Source organism: Paramisgurnus dabryanus, chromosome 16 (genome assembly GCF_030506205.2).
Source record: "Paramisgurnus dabryanus chromosome 16, PD_genome_1.1, whole genome shotgun sequence".
Lineage (NCBI taxonomy): Eukaryota > Metazoa > Chordata > Actinopteri > Cypriniformes > Cobitidae > Paramisgurnus > Paramisgurnus dabryanus.
The window spans coordinates 28359273-28377669 of record NC_133352.1 but is presented as its reverse complement, the minus strand read 5'-3'; the positions used below and the strand labels follow the sequence as shown (position 1 = coordinate 28377669).

General features: G+C 37.1%; 1 protein-coding gene across 1 annotated transcript in view; it reads left to right on the top strand.

The window, feature by feature from the left end:
* The window catches only part of rapgef2b (Rap guanine nucleotide exchange factor 2b), a 124531-nt gene that overhangs the window by 30384 nt on the left and 75750 nt on the right, over positions 1-18397 (top strand). The window contains exons 2-4 of the mRNA XM_073812057.1: positions 3604-3674; positions 7299-7355; positions 17257-17340. Coding sequence (XP_073668158.1) covers positions 3604-3674; positions 7299-7355; positions 17257-17340 — 212 coding nt within the window. The remainder of the gene's footprint in view (positions 1-3603; positions 3675-7298; positions 7356-17256; positions 17341-18397) is intronic.

Here is an 18397-nt window from a genome sequence, read left to right as displayed (position 1 = left end):
AAATAGTGTTAACATAAATGTTAAATAATAGAATATTTTTTTTATTATTAATATTATGTACAGTATATTTCTGTAGCCACCTTTTTAAGGTTGCATGTTTACCTTTGTAAAAAATCTCTGTAACAGATGTTATTTTGTGGGTTCTTCCTTATTTGAGATATGTGAGACCCTGATAACTTTAAAACAATTTAGCTGTTGCACTTTTGAACCCTAGCGTAGAGAAAGGCAATGGAGGAGTAAAATCTCATGGGGATGAAAAAGTGGGGTTCTGCACATTCTTTCCATGTTGAAATTTGAAAAGAATATTGAAGGGGGAATAAAGAAAGCCACAGTGTTTTGGTAAAGCTTCATTCCACCCAGTAGAGGTGCAGTTTCTGACTCTGTACAGAGCTGGATCTGAATCAATGAAATCCTGCAGCGGTCTGACATCTAGTGGTGGATTTATGCAGTGTCCAAACATGCCAGCCAGAAGATCTTTTCTCAGTTACAACCAGTGGTACCCTAATCCTAACCACCCAGAACATCATAGAAATTGCATAGCAATGTGCTAAAATTCACTCAAAACATCCAAGTAACCGTTACATGTCAGCATCAAGATAGAGACAAACAAACAACACCTGTGTCTTCTTTAATAAATGTTAAATCATAATTTGGATTTCTGTTATTTTACATAAAGTGATGTTCACGTTCCTGGACGACGTCATATTTGAACGTAAACTAATGGAGTGTAACATAAACAAAGTAAAATTAAAATTGGTTGGGATATCTATATGTGAGTACAGTAAAATGCGTTGCTATTTTACACTGCACTTACACTCTTACCAGTGGTGTAGCAAGTCAGTCCTGGGCACATATGCAAAAAAAATTTACGGGCCCCCTTAAGCCAAAGTCCCCCCAACCTTGCCCGTTGGCACTGTTAACTGTGGTGCGCAGGTCTGTTAACAACATATAATTTTAATAAGGTAGTCAAATATTTTTACTTTACTTTTTTACTTTAAAGGGTAGATATAAATTAAAAAAAAAATGTTTTGGGTAGTTTTTGACTCGTGACTAACTTCTCCGCCTTCTTTTTTTCTCTTTAAGGCCCCACTTTTATGTTTATATTTGTCCATCCTTAATGTTCATGTAGATAGCCGCCATAGTAACCTCTCACACTGTGTTTGTTTTTTTTTTGGCCAGGCGATGCGTCATGTAAAAAAAGTATGGCGTAGTAGTTTACGGCAGCCGCGGAGTACAAAAAAAATAATAATAAACACAAACAAGAAATTAGACATTATGGAGAAATAAGAAATCACTACAGATGATATGCATACAAAATATATTTATTGCGGGCACAAATAAAAATTAAATTAAAAAACATTTTTTATTAAAAGCTGGGGCGGGCGCCCCCTATTGGCCCGGGCCCATTTGCACGTGCATACCCTGCATGCCCAGACGCTACACCACTGACTCTTACATGTCTTATATATTAATTTCAGAAGAGTAGTGTCATCAGTTTGTACATTGTTGTTGTAATTTTAATTTTTCATTTAATTTATTATACCGGAAAGATTAAAAAGTAACATCGAGTTAAAATTTAAAGAGTAACTAAACCCTAAAACCCAAACCAACTTTTTTAGTTAATGATCTGTAAGAATGGGGCTTTATTAGTGCTGTTCATTGATTTGAGTAACTTTTTTGACATTTGGGTATAAAGTGTTTTAATGCTACAATATATGGTGTAAAAACGTCTGAGTGCTGCCCTCTTCAGGTTGAACGGTGGCTACTGCAGTTGAATTTTCATGTTGGATGTTGCGGTACTGCGTGATGTAAGCGGTACGACCCTACGTAAGCAGGTTCAAGCTCACCACGCCCTTGTTACGATCTCACCACGCCCTTGTTACGATCTCACCACACACTTGGTACGAGCTCAGTTCGTCCCTTCTATCTCCGTTGGGGTCTGCCCACCTTTCTTTTTTTATATATATTGCTACTGGGTGGATTCAGGCTCTGACCAGGGGTTTAGTTACTTTTAAATGGGCCTGACTCGGTTTAAAAACTGGTTTCCAGCAGATTCCTGTTCTGCACAACATAAAACACAATTCACAAAAAAAACTATGTGATTATTTTCTGTTTTGCCCAACATAACCTCAGTCACCATTATACAGAAGTGTAATCATCTCCACATGTGAACTTTTCTTTCACGGCATCTTCTCTCTTCTGATACGTTGGCAAAATTGTCACTGTTAAGAGCATAAAGTTTCTAGGCTTATAAACTTCATTTATTTGGTTGAATGTGAGTGCATCATCCAGGCACTCATAGTGCACTTATAATAGTGCCATAGTGCAATTTGGGATGCACCTATTTATAACTCACTTTCACCAAATGGATCAGTGACTTTTATGACATCATTCTGCAGTTCAGCTTCTCTTAAGATTTCAGACCATGACACTAAACGCTTTATAAAGTGAGAGATGCCACTTAATGTGTCCCACTGTAGTTTCAGTGCAAATTATGTTCCTGCACATTTCAAGGGACATTACTGGGACTTTAGCTATCCTCAATAGTGCAAAAAAGTACATTACATAAAAACCATTGATAGTTCTTCATCTTAACCCACAACCCTTGCAATATGCTGCGAGTAACAGCAGGGGGGGACAAAGCATAAATAATTCTCAATTCGCACCCTCATTTGACACAGCAAAAGATGGAGGTCACCACTGGTTTCCAATACCATGTATTTAGTCTGACCTTGTCCTTTGTTACCTTTTGTAGGGGGCCAACAAAATGGCATCTATAATATCTGAGAGTAAACACTGGACCCCCAGCCCCTCATTGCTAAGCATGCACCAAATGATCAGAAATACCAGATGTCCTATTAGGCTTCAGTCTGTCCTGACCTGTATACTGTATAGTCAAGTCTTAGGTTTAACTCTTTGATTCCTGTTGTTGTTGTTAAGTAATCTGATAGTTTCAACAGAGGAGCCGTGCGTCATTTGTGCTTTATCAGAAGGCAAATGTTTAGTGAGCAGTATGTTTGCATTTGTGTTGTGTGTTCCCGCCACACAGAGAGTCTCTTGGTTCATAATCAAGTGAGTCTGTGTCCCAACATAGAACCCCCTTTGTTCTCTTGGCTATCCAAGCATGGCTTTGTGAGCACAAAGGCGGCCCAGTTCTGGCGTCAATGATCCTGTGCACACGGAAGGGGACAGGGTGGCGTTGTGTGCTCGGGTACATAGATCCACTGTGGTCTGTTTGTCTGGAGAACCACTTGTAGTTCAAGCGTTCTGTCTCTGATGATAAAAAGGCTGGTCTGGAGACGTCAGGCTGTGTGTTTAGTTGTATGTTGGAAAGCTTGTTTGAATTGTATAAATTAAACCAGAGATTTGTTAATAATATCAAAAGCTTGTGTTTCAAAACATTCCAAGAATGCACAGATATTAGAAGATGCATGCATATATTTTTTATACAGAGGAATTTTCCTTTTTTTCTTTTTACCACATTTGCTTCTTACCTTTAAACCGATGACATAAATCTCTTCTCATTCTTCAATGATATTTTTCAGAGTGTGTTTGCTATTAAAGATGAATAGACCATGACCTTTTCTTTTTTATTACTTGCAGGACTTGGAGATCGTATATTCCTACTTGCATGGCATGGAGGCGCTGTCCAATCTTCGGGAACACCAGCTGAGGTAATACTAAGGGATGGATTTGATAAATTGCTGAATAAATAAATGCATGAGTTTTTTTTGGCCAAAGATATGATAGCTGATATATTGTGAGTACATTTATGGCGCTTTTCCATTTGATAGTACTGTTCAGTACAGCTCACTTTTGTTTTTTTCCCTCTGTGTACAGTCCCTGATACTTTTTTACTCGGTTGAGGTTTCAAGCGAGCTGTACTGATGCTAAAACGTGATGTGTAACACTGTAAATCACTGATTGGTCAGAGAGAATCGACACTACCAGCGTCACTGCTAAATGCAAGATTAGCTTACTGTCGTGTGCCTTCGAACAAGTGATGTCATCATCTGTTTTTTTTTATGTTCATGTTTCCAAATTCCCTTTAAGCGGGAATCAACATGCCAAAAATCAAGAACACCTTTCCATTGATATGCTCCGTTGCTCCTTTGTTGAGCGTTTGTTTTTATTGCGTTTTTACTAGGGATGGGCACAAGTAATCGATTGTTCGAGTACTCGAATGTGGCATTGACGATTAATCATGAAAACAATGACCTTGTGGGTTTACTTTTTATTTTTTTGTGGTTATGCGGCATTTGGACATCTGGTTATAAAAGACTGGGTGCATGTTTGACGTCGATGTGAGCTGCACAGACCAGCGAATGACATCAGTACCAGGCATGCACGATTCAAAGGGTCTTACTGCACATTCACACCAGATGCGGAAGCGGTGGCAAAAACACGCTATTTGGGCGTAGTTGGACGCTTCAACATTTTGAGTTTACTCACTTCAATTCTAGTCATTCGAGACATTCATGGGAAAATTTGCGTCATGGGAGGGGCTTATGTAGCTCAAATTGAGTAAACTTACCAGATTTTTCGACCTCACCACTCACTTTCTTCCAAACGAGATCCTTTTAATTCCTGTAAAAATTAGCGAAGATCATTGTCCTTCATTGTTGTTTTGTTTTTCTGCCTCGGCTCGCTTCTTGCAATCACGTCACTGTTAGAGCAAGCTCCTGATTGGTTAACGCAGCGAGAAAATTCGCCAAAGTTCCGATTTTTCAACTCAACGCATGATGCCTATTTCAGGGTTTCACGCAGAAAATGTCTTAGTTAAGGTGGTAGGGTTGTGCAGGTGGGCGGGCCGGGGGCGTGGCAATCAAAGGGGCGTTATTGAAATAAAACTCCATTGTGAAGAAACTATGACAGAAAATAAACACATACTAGATTATTAATGAATTAAATGTTTTATCAACAGGCTAGTTATCCTCCAGACATTGACGGACCATGTCTTTCTCTCATTTCGGCCATGTGACACGTGCCCGCTCGCAGTGTGAAGCGCGTCCATGCTATTCTCCGAGATGCACTTGACGGCCTTTTGTGCAGCGATTATATTTTTGTTAAGGTGGTAGGGTATCCCAGCTTAGGTGGGCCGCCCCATCTTTGCATTGACTTAACATGTAAATCCCTCACGCTTGCCACATCTTCTGCGCCTTGTGTGAACGCACCATTATGCGCACTCGCGTGTGGCAACCTCGCTGATCCGCGCAACGCTGTGATGACAAACACACCTCACATCACCAAGGTACCATGGTTTTAAAAGGATGCAGTACTTTTGGGATTCACTTCGGTAAGATGGAAATACTGTCAGTCAGGTGCAAAATGTACAGCACCTTCACAAGTTCCCTCATATCATCTCATATTTAAACATCAAATGTCAAAAGATACCAGAGAGCCATACGAGCATTACATCTAGACTGAGAACAGGTGAGAGGTTGACACAGCACAGCTAATCACTAAAATGATAGCAAAAGACTTAAACTGCTTAATGTTATGAAGCTTGTGCTTGACTGGACATGCTTTAAAGCATGCTGTTACGGTGCAAAAGGAGTTAAACTTTCTGACCAGTATAACTTAGTGTAAGTCTTACATTTTGTGCAGATAGATGCACGTTGTATAATACATTTATGTATGTCAAGGCTTAAGATTATGTAGAGTGCGTCATATGGTAAGCCCTGTAGTTTGTGTTTATTAACCCTTTAGTTTCACTTCATCACGCAGCTGTTCCTGTTAGAGGTTTCTGTTAAAACACATTGAATTCATTAGTAATCTAGTTTCTGTTCATTTTTCTGTCATAGTTTCTTTAAAATTAAGTTTTTAATAAAAAATAGTTTATCACCATGATGCCCCTTTAATTGCCCCGTCCCCAGCCAATCAAGTACTAATATTTTCAGACCTATGGATTAATCGAAATGAAAAAATTATATACATGCACATCCCTAGTTTTTTACGATGATGTAACGTCAATAAAGGCGCGGCTGTATCGATAAGTCTATAATCCCACCCACTCTAAAGCACCACTAAACTCCAATGGAAAAGCAAACTGAGCCAATGTAAAATGAGCTGATCCCAGCTACGTGGTACCGTACCGGAAAAGCGTAATTGTACTGCACATTGTCAATTACTTTTGGTTTAAGCTTAAAAAAAAGTATATTCAGTGTAATTCCCAAAACCATGACCATATTACAAAGCAAGGATTGTTTTTCTTTGCTTTGTTAGAAAGATCTAAGTGATGAAGATTTATTATGTGTATTAGTATAAGTTTTGCCAAACCACTTTTGGCTCAAGGTGGTAAATCTCTTCAAATCTATTTCAATCCCGTAGACATGTGGATGTGTGTAAATGGGCTAAAAAGTGTTTGCTTCCTGATATTGGGTTCTAGAACTTTTTAAACCTTTCCTGACCCCCTCCAATACGCCTTCCGTGGTCCATACACATCTTCAGGAATGCTGGTGTCGGATGGATTTGTTGACCTTCTGCACTCCTACAGAGATGAATGTTTTTGAGGAATGTCTTTTGAAGAATGTTTTTGTACCTCAAAATGTTTTGTTCTGTGGCGATACACCCAAGTTTGCTTAAAGGAAAACACCAAAAACACCACCGTTTTTCAATATTTTACTATGGTCTTACCTCAACTTAGACTAATTAATACATACCGGTAACTATCTTTTGTCAATGTGTGCACTTTTAATCTTTGTACAGCGCCTTGTTAATGTGTTAGCATTTAGCCTAGGCCCATTCATTCCTATTGGTCCAAACAGGGAGGAATTTAAAAGCCACCAAACACTTCAATGTTTTCACTATTTGAAGACTGTTACACGAGTAAGTATGGTGGCACAAAATAAAACTTTTTTTTTTTGGAGCCATAGGAATGAATGGGGCTAGGCTAAATGCTAACACATTCAAGAAGCGCTGTACAAAATGCACGCATTGAAAATAAAATAGGTATTAATTCATCTAAGTTGAGGTAAGAACATAGTAAAATATTAAAAAACTGTGGTGTTTTCCTTAAAACTGCAGTTTCTAGGGTAAAACACCATCAAACTAGGACAATTTATGTACAGAGCTTGGTTTCAAGTCCTGTACCTGTATGTATTTTTTCCTGAAATCATTTTTCAATTTTAGGTTTTATATTTGTTTCACACAATATTTTATAACTAAAAATAAGATATGATTTTCATTTGTGGTGTTCCAGCCATTTATTGTATTACGTTGGGATATGTCACTGACATTTTGTCTTTCTATCTTTCTATGTCCTCATCTTTATGTTTTTGTTTTATATTATGTTTCAGGATAATGTGCGAAACAGTCCGCTACGAAAGACACGAGGCCAACGAAGTGCTCTATTAGTGAGTAAAAACAATACTTTCAATCAAATTTCCCTTTCTTGTATCTTTTTAAAGTCATTACCTTTGTGTTTTCCTATGTGGGATTTCAAGAATAAATGCAAACTTTTCAGAAGTAACTGTAAATATAGGATGCTTTGAGAGACTCTTATTTAATTATAGTGCTATGATATGAATTTTCCTTAAGCAAAGGCATTATGTGTAGCACATGCTGTGTTATAAAGAGAAATGTTGTAGCTTAAAATGGCAGTTTGACAAATGCGTGATTTCTAAGTGATATACAAACAGCTATTGATCTACAGGATCTAAGACCCACTTGACCCACTTTAGATTTCCTTTCATCTGGAAATCATGTATCCCATCATCATTGTTTGAAGTCTGGGCTGACATAGGGCTACCCAGCATCCAACGGTTTACGCCTTTGCCACATATACACTCACTCAAACTCGTATGTATTCCCCTGGGTTCACCCGGACACTCCCCTTTCATTTCACACTCCATTTTTCCTTTCTGCTGGAGGAAGACAAAGCCTGTTCGTCTGCCTCCATGGGTCACTAGCCCTGTCAATGAAGGAGAACGTCTCATTTGCTCATTGTCGCTGATAGCATCTATCTATGGGTGGAAATTTGGAGCTGTGAACTGTTACAGTAGGTACTGCGGCTGAATTAGGTCACTTTCACTGTGTGAGGAATATTTACTAGTGTCCAGTGTTTGGATGCCCGCCACACCCACAGCCTGTATGTGCAGCAAAGAGCCATTACTCATTTTAAGAGATAATGAAGGCATTTACGTTGAAGTCTGAAAGAATGCAAAATTTAGAAAGTGGATACTGTTAATGAAAATTAAAGGAAAAGTTCACCAGGAAATGAAAATTCTCTCATAATCTAATCATTTTCATGTCATTTCAGATGTATATGACTTTATTTAGTTGAACACAAATGAATAGTTTTATATTAAAATGCCATAATGTTATCTACCTATATGGGAGCCAACATGTGCAAGCTCCAAGAAGCACATCCATCCATCATTAAAGCGATACTCCAGCCAAATATCAAAATTACCCCATGATTTGCTGACCCTTGAGCAATCTGAGATACATCAGATACATTCTTGCGAAATTAGACTTATGTGGTGTCATGAAACATTTTGATAAAAAAAGTAAATGCAAAGTAAGAGTATCAAAGTAAGAAGCATAAAGTTACAAACATCTCTTTATGTACTATTTTGCACATGATTTCAAACAACATCATTCAAACCAATTTTGTTGATTTTTCCACATTTAAGGGGAACATTTTCATTACCGCAACGTGTCCATGACTCGATTTGGGTTCTTTGACATGGAAATATTTATAATTAAAAAATCTAAAAAATAAAAAGCTTCAGTGCATGTTATACAATAAACATTTACAGTAAAGAAACATGTGGTATTTGTACCACAAATACAATAATAAGGAATATAAATGTGACCAAGTTCTCATCCTCCGCAACAATTTTCAATTATTGTTTAAGCCCTCAAGGAACTAACATTTAAAAAAAAAGATTGTTGGAAGGGACATAATTGACTGTGACTCTCAAGATGGCTACCAGGTAAGCAGTTCTTAATTTGTCTCTCCAGATAAAAGTTGAAATTATATTTGTCATAGTACCTCGACAACTTTTTAGTTCTCATTACCGAAACATGAGTTTGTAATTGCATATATGTAATGCAATATCATGTTGCGGTAATGATAATTTTTTATAATGATAATCTAAAAAATGTAAATAATTCTATAGGAAATATTTTTTAAATCCTCTAAAAATAATGTAAATTCAGACTATAATCTTATATGTGCAAATATAGATTATATATATTAAAATAATAATATAAATATTAGTTATTTTAGTGGAGTTGTTTTAGTTAATAACTCCAAATATGCTTCTCCAAGCTTAAAATAGTCGAAAACAAGGATTTTGTAAGAAAAATATCCAGATTTTTAACTTTATAAACTATAATAACTAGCTTCCGGTAACGACACCTTCTTGGACTTACGCAATTCATGAGTCACTATGCAACGTACCTATGGCAACCAACTCGCGCTAAAACTCTTTCATGAGTTCAAGATTGGGTTGTTACCGGTAGCTAGTTATTACAGTTTATAAAGTTTGAAATATGCATATTTTTCTTACAAAATCACATCGATTAACCGCAGACAACCTTAATTTGACCCCTTTGAGCTGCGTATACCTCCTGTGAAGGATGGATGCACTTTTTTGTGGTTTAAAGAAGTTGTTCCCTGATCCCTGTTTTCTACTGTTATAAAGCTTGGAATAGCAAGGACATTTGCTAAAATAACTCCTAATGTGTTTGTCTGAAAGATGATGGACATATGTATCTTGAGGGTGAGTAAATGATGGGGTAATTCTGATATTTTGCTGGAGTATCCCTTTAATGTAATCAAAATGACACAAGTAGGTTATAATATATTTTAGGTGACATTTGGGTAAGGAGTGGGGCTTTATCTTTGTTTTTACTGTAGTAATTGTACAATTCACATCGTACAAGTTTATACGAATTGTCCACCTCATAAAATACATACAGATTCCTGTGAGATCTGGTTGCCAAACCTCTAAAATAAATATTTAAACTTTGCAACATCTTTCAAGTAAAAGACATTATTGTACATTACATTCTTCTTATTTTTGTGTGATTGCTTTTGCCTTGGATTAGACAACAGTTTGGCGAAACAAATGCAGCTTACCTCTTTATACACAAGGCCATGTCTGATTGGCTGTGGCAGGGGTATGCCCAATATTCACACACAGCTGAACTGATGGATGTGCCTATGTGTTTGAAAACAGCAGGAGTAGGACATCGTCTGGCACCCTGCTGTTTATTGGCTGCAGGGAAGAGATGACACCAAAAGTTTTTTTTTAAATCCTCTATCCTTATGATGAAGGGTTGTCTGTTTTGTCTAGAAGGCAGACGACTATAATAGAAGTTTATATTTAGGTTCACATTACCATCTGCCTATAGGTAAGGATTTGTTTGTGTGAGTCAGTCGTTGGTTTTATGTGGTTGTTTTTATTCACACATTTTCAAAACTCCCAGTGGAAAACTTTTTAAGTTCTAGTGATGCTTCATCAGCCCTGACGCTGCTTCTTAGTAACTCCATCCACGGTTTTATTAGACAGCTCACTCCTTTAAAGCTCGGCACTAATAATAATCTTTAGGCTCTTTTGTTCTTCTGCTGATTTCCCTCAGGAATAAACCCTCCCACCACAACAGCCTCCCAACCACTGGTGTCACATAGACAAACATGATGCTGTCTAAAGCGCTACACTACAAAGACCCGCTTTCTCTGTTTTCTTTTTTCAGAAGTACAATAATATCTCGCAGGGGGATCTAAAATTATTGTTGGAGAAGCTTTTTTGTTTTGTTCGTGTGATACTTTTAATTTCTGCTTCCTGTTAATGTGCTCATTACAGTACAGGTGTATTTCTTAACAAGAATTAGACTTTCTTCTTCTTTTTTGTTGTAGCAAATTTTACATAAGTATCTAAGTGGATGATATCATATACAATATACTGTTTGTCTAAAATCTTTATACGGTGGTGTTTAATAGTCAGAGACTAAGGCCTGCGCATATCTTTTATGCGTATGCGAGGGTCATAAATTTCATCATAAGAATAGTATGCGCCTACTGCATCGTATTTTATTTTGTATGTGCAGGTCGCAAATGCGCATTACATTTTTTTACATTCGTTTCTCCACAAGATTATTATAGTTTATAAAGTTTTAAATATGGATATTTTCTTACAAAATTGCATGGATTACCTCCAGAAGGTCATTATTAACCCTGGAGATGTGTGGATTACTTTTGTGAAGGCTGAATTCACTTTTCTGGACTTAAAAAAATTTGTTGACCTGTTTTCTACCGGTTTCTATAAAGCTTGGAAGGGCGAGGACATTTACTAAAATAACTCAAATTGTGTTTGTCTTCTCCTCATGGACCTCTGTAGGCCAAGAGAGGTATTGCATGCATCCAATGTCTAGAAATTAGGGCTGTCAAAAGATTAATCATGATTAATCACTTACAAAATACAAGTTTTTTTTTTTTGGCATAATATGTGTGTGCACTGTGTAAATAAATATATATGCATGCATGTATTTAAGAAACATTTACATTAGTTTTATTACATTCAATATTTATTTATTTAATTCTTATGTTTTTATATTATATATAATTTAAAAATATATACATAACTAAACTTTTTCTTAAATTTATACATGTATGTGTATTTATATAAACAGAATAATTATACACAGTACACACACAAATATATTATGCAAACACAAACTTTTATTTTGTATGCGATTAATTGCGATTAATCTTTCGACAGTCCTACTATAAATGCTTCAGTCAAATGAAGTATGCTTTATAACAAGTATATTTCCAGCTTTTTAAGAAATAAATTAATTTTCCCAAAATAATTTTGTGAGCATTAACTTGAAATTAAGAAATCGGACCTTTTTGCAAAAAAAAATCATGAGCTAAAAATAGGCCAGGATTATGGCAAAAAGTATTTTTAAAGGGCACATATTTTATGGCTAAAAACGTTATTTTGTGTATTTGGTATAATACAATGTGTTTGCGTGGTTTATGGTTAAAAACACATTATTTTTCACATACCATAAATTTTTGTAGACCCAGATTGCTCTCTCTTCCTGAAACGCACTGATTCATGTACAAAACTCATCGATTTGAAAAACTCTGTGTCCCTGATTGGTCAGCTAATCTGTATGCTGTAATTGGCCTGAATAATGAAAAATTATTTAAGTTGGAAACGATAACTTGCGGCAAATGTAAAATCGTGAATCGGATAATTGGTGCTCTTTAAATCTAAAACTTTAAGTTTATGTCCAGGTTAATTTTTATTCTGGTCTAAGAAATTGTACACAGTTTTCTGTTAATATTTTTTAAAACACCTTTAGTTAATGTCTCTGTCGGTTCCTGAATGTTGCACACTGTCTGTATTTTGTATGGTTGTACAGTTTTAGTGAAGCTTCTAGTAGAATGACTTTGATCATTTGTCTCATCTGTCACACTGCTATGGCTGCTGTCATCCCACATTTCTGCAGTGAAGGACACTGAAACGAAACCTCATAAAAGCTCTTCATGTGTGCAAGAATAACTGTCGACTACAGGCAGTATTCACATACAAGTCTGTGTTGGTTTGTTTGTGTATGTGCATGAGCGAGTGATCCATGTTTGTGAGTGAGTGCATGGGTTCAGTAGCGCTCTATAGTGTTGAGGGTGATCCATCATTCTGTACCCTGGTCTGATGCACACACACAGCAGAAGGGTTTTATCCTGAAGTATCCCCACTCCTGATCGCTCTATATGTATTCCTGCTGGGATTCCCATCAGCCCCAGAGTCGCTGCAGGGAGCAAACACAGATGAGAAATGTAGACACTTTAACACAAACATAAGCACACTGGTGCCTTTACTTGATTTGCTAAGCTAATATTGCAGTGCTCAAAGCATGAACGGATATAGCATGCAGAAGTTCATTTTTATTCGAAAATAATTTTCATTATCGAGTTATGTCTGTAATTTGCATTTCTCCTTCTTTGGCCACCATCTTGGATGTATTTTATGTTCTTGAGTTTATATTGCGTTATGGGATTGCAAAAAATATGTGTAATTGCTCAGTGGTAGAGAATTGCAAAAGGTTGTTGATTCGATCCCAGACAATGCACGTATTGATTAAATGATAAAATGAACATTTGTAAGTCACTTTGGATAAAAGCCTCTGCTGAAATATGTAAATGTAAATGTAATGCTTCATTAGAATGTGGCAGAATAAAGTTTTTTAAATCTTTTGGAACAGCCTTTGCACCTGGAGCCTAAAATGCCTACGTAGGCAACATACTCGGTTTTGGAAGAGAGCCATAGTTCATTAGTGCTGCTTAATAATTGCTTTTGTGAATACACCGTAACACTTTTACAAAATGTACCATGTTCTTGTACCAATTCTTGTAAATTAATATGAGTACTGGCATACATTCTAAGACACCTTCACAATCCTTCTGTCATTTTATTTATTTTATTTGGCAGGTGGTTAGGACCATTAAAATGGTTTTATTAAATTAAAAATAGCTTTAGTACATTTAACATGGAATATACTGTAGATAAATAGGAACAGGATAGATAGACAGACAAGATGGACATGGATGGATGCATAGATAGATAGATGATAGATAGATAAATTTATAGATTGATGGATGGATAGATAGATGTATGGATGGATGGATGGATGAATAAATGTATAGATGTATAGATAAATGGATAGATTGATAGATGGATGGATGGATGGATGGATGGATGGACGAAAAATGTATAGATAAATATATAGATAAATGTATAGATGGATAGATGGCTGGATTAATGTATAGATGATGTATGGATGGATGGATAGATAAATGGATATATGGATATATAGATGGATGGATGGATGGATGGATGGATGGATGGATAGATAGACAGATAGACAGACAGATAGATAGACAGACAGATAGATGAATGTATAAATGGATGGATAGATGGATAGATAAATGTATGTATGCATGGATGGATGGATGAATGAATAAATGTTTAGAGTGCCGGGCTTGTAACCCGAGCGTTGCCGGTTCGAGGCTCACAACCGGCGGGTTGCGACTGTGGTGCCCTTGAGCAAGACACCTTAACCCTAATTGCTCCCCGGGCGCTGTAGGGATAGCTGCCCACTGCTCTGGGTGTTTGTGAGTTCACGACTTGCAGTGCGTGTGTTCACTATTCACTGGATGGGTTAAATGCAGAGGTCACATTCCAAGTATGGGTTACCATACATTGGCAAATACTCACTTCACTTCACTCCACTCACTTCACTAAATCTATAGATGATGATGGATGGATAGATAGATTGATGTATAGATAGATAGAGTGATGTATAGATTGATGGATGAATGGATAGATAGATGGATGTATAGATAGATAGAATGATGTATAGATGGATAGATTGATGTATAGATGGATGGATGGATGGATGGATGGATGGATGGATGGATGGTGGGATGGATGGATGGATAGATGAATGTATAGATGAATGTATAGATTGATGTATAGATGGATAGATTGATGTATGTATGTATGTATGGATGGATGGATGGTGGGATGGATGGATGGATGGATGGATAGATAGATTGATGGATGGATAGATAGATTGATGGATGGATAGATTGATGTATAGATGGACAGATTGATGTATAGATGGATAGATTAATGTATGCATGTATGGATGGATGTAGGGATGTATAGATGGATGGATGGATCGATGGATGGATGGATAGATGGATGTATAGATTGATAGATTGATGTATAGATGGATATATTGATGTATAGATGGATGGATGGATGGATGGATAGATGGATAGATTGATTTATAGATTGATGTATAGATGGACAGATTGATGTATAGATGGATAGATTAATGCATGCATGTATGTATGGATGGATGTAGGGATGTATAGATGGATGGATGGATGGATGGATAGATGAATAGATGGATGGATGGATAGATGGATGTATAGATAGATGGATGGATAGATGGATGTATAGATAGAGGGATGGATAGATGGATGTATAGATAGAGGGATAAATGGATGTACAGACAGACAGACAGACAGACAGACAGATGGATAAAAAAGATAAATAATCAAATATCTAGAGAAAGATAGATATAAAGAAATATAAATAGATATAGGCTACGTTCACACTGCAGGCTGAAATGACCCAATTCCGATTTTTTTGCCCCTATGCGACCTGTATCTGATCTTTTCATGACAGTCTGAACGACACAGATCTGATCTTTTCTAATGCGACCCAGGCCACTTGGGTATGTGGTCCTGAATCCGATACGTATCTGATCTTTTGAAATGCGACCTCTGTCTGAACGGCCAGGCCACATGTATCCGACCCGTAAGTCATTGATACGCTACAAACGTCATAATTCTGCGTTGAAGAAGGCGGGAACGAGAAGATGAACAACAACCATGGCGGACGATGAAAACAAAACGCCATGACCAAAAACCTTGCTCTCCTCCTTTTTAATTTTCTTCTTAAAACGAGAAGATTGTAATTGTGCTGGCTCCGCTGGGAAAATAACTTTAATATTGTAAAAAGAGCTCCGCTGTTGACTACACTATTGTTGACATCCATGTTTAACATTAGCTACTTCCACAAACAACGAGTGACGTCGTTGACCGTTGAGTACTCTTCTGCGCATGCGGGTCACTCCTGGGTCATTTCACGTTCACACAGGAGATCACAAAAGGTCGCATTTAATTGGAAATGTGAATGGCCTTGCAAAAAAATCGAATTTTTTCAAAAATATCAGAATTGAGCATTAAGCTCTGCAGTATGAACATAGCCATAGAGAAGAACAGATTATGCAAAGGTTGTTTTGAATGGCCATATTCTTTCAATCCCGGTCTCACTTTCTGTTCTTATTCCCTGCTTTCAGTCATTCCTGAGGGGCTTGACGTTACTGCTGAGGGCTTGATGAGCATTTGATGAGCACTGGAGCAGTGCGTCTATGACCCATTTCAGTCAGAGCCGCTGCGTTGATGGTGCAGAACATCCTCACACTCGCTGTCTCTCCTCTCTCTCCCTCTGCATTCTGCTGATTAATAATTGAGAGTTTCATTTTTGTGTGCTCGCGGTCGGGAAAAACGATTAAAAGTCGAGCAGAAGCGGCACTGATGAAGGGAACGAATAGAGAAAGAGTGAGGAAAAAACCAGGCAGGGCTCGTGCTGGGTTTTAGAGAGCGTGGAAGCTGCCTCATTAGTCCTATAGAGAAGATGTAACGGCAAGTCATTTGCGTGTGGAGGGAGTTTTCTTTTTTTTTTTTCGAAAGGGCCAGCTTCTAAATGTTTGAAGAATTAAGGGTGAGGAAATTGTGCAGTGTCTGCAGTAGCTGCCGAATGATAAGACCTTTCAAAAGGATATAGTTTATAATGAGCAGGGTCACCCATAGTCAATATAACATCTTACTATATACAGTATATCAGCTTTTCATTCATGATAAGTTGTTTTATTTACAAATTAAAAGTCTTCTGATTAAATTTTTATACATTTACATTTAATCATTTAGCAGATGCTTATGTCCAAAGTGACTCATAGATGAGGCAAACAATGGAAAAACAATCAAATCAACAAGAGCAATAGTGCGTGAGTGCTAACCCTAACCCTAACCGAAAAATGAAAAAATAGTAAAAAAGAATGCTGCTTTGGTTCTGCCACCTCTCTCAAGTGCGTATTGACTGTTTTGACTCCGTGGCCGACATGTCCGGCGCTCACTGGATTTCTTCTCTTTTCACATTTAAACTTTTAACGCTTACTAGAGATGCAAACATGGAGCGCCACTTGCCGGGGGGCTTGAAGACGTTTTTGGCATCTACCCAGTGTGCCTCAGAGATGTCAAATGTTCCTGACTGCTCTGTGACCTGAATAAAAGGAGTGTTAAAGGGGACTGTGTGTCAGTGTTATTTCCTACACACGCACACACAAAACCAAGCTGTCAAATTTTAACCAGCATCACTTGCAGAAGGATGCAAGTGGAGCAGAGGGGAAATAAACTTTTGATTGTTCTGTCTAGCGTTTTCCTATTGGGAATCTTCTGAAGTCTCCCTTTGTCTGCACATTGTGTCAGAGGATGAAAATGATGACAAAGTGTTTACATTAGACAGCTAATGTTATACTGTATGTGTCTGCATAAGCTGTTTTTGACCGTACAGCTAACCAGACCACATGTTATGCATAAGCATGTTTTGTTTCCTGTTGGACTCTGTGTGATATTTCTCTTGGTTTCTCTTTTTCATGCAGTCCGGATGACATTGGCACATGCTGGTACATTCTTCTCTCTGGATCAGTTTTCATCAAAGAGTCCATGTTCCTGCCGCGGTCGAGGTATGTGTCCAACATACACTAAACATGTATCGCTTCATTAGAGAATGCACCCTGAATGCCCTTTTCTTTATTGACCTGTTCAATATAAGCAACAATTTAACCTATTCTCACCCTTACAGACACCTCACAACTAGTTTTCAACCAAAACCAGGAACGTTTTTTATGTGGAACAGATAAAACATACACTTTTGAAGTCGAGTTTCAAAATGCACGTTTTGGAAGACTACGCCTTTGTCATACTTGTTTAAAGTATGAAAACGTGAATCTCTGTTAACAGTGACGTCATGCGCATGTGTAAATTTAGTCTATTAACACACTCTCAGAAAAAGTACAAGAAGGTACAAAAGTTGGATGTTGAAAGTTGAAAGGTACCTTTTCAAAACGTAGGGAAGAGCGGGGCATGACCTAGCGCTTTTTGGTTTTGGCTCAATCATAATTTTTTTTTTGAGTTAGATAGATTATATTTTTACACAAGCAACACACACATCTCTGCTACAAATGAACATTTGAAGTTTGTTTCTATTACTTACCATTCTTGGACAATTACACCAAACGTGACAGAAGTGCAAACTTTACAACTTACCCCTTAGGTGGGGTTAATTGTAACAGGCAAAAAATTAAGTTTTCAGAAAAATATTTCAATACTACTTTGTCTATATACTTTGAAGTGGATATTGTTTATATATCTGTCTATAATAGACAGTATCTACACTGTTCATCCCCCATCTAACCATAGTTCAATTATAAATGAATACAAATGTCTAAATATGTGAGAAAAAGCAGCCCAATTATGACAACGTTTTTTTATGTGACCCAGTCTGTAATAACCATACTAAAGTCTCAAAATCAAATTCTGAGATAATGCAAATCAACGTCTGATTTTAGGCATTAATTTCATTATAATTTCAATCTTTGACGTGACCTTATTTAATCAATATTAAAGATATGAACAAAAATTAATTTTGACACAATTTTTGAAAAGACGGGCACATTTATTTTGTTGGCAGCCAGCAATCATTTGTGTGTATCCTATTTAAAACAACGGCAAGAATTACGC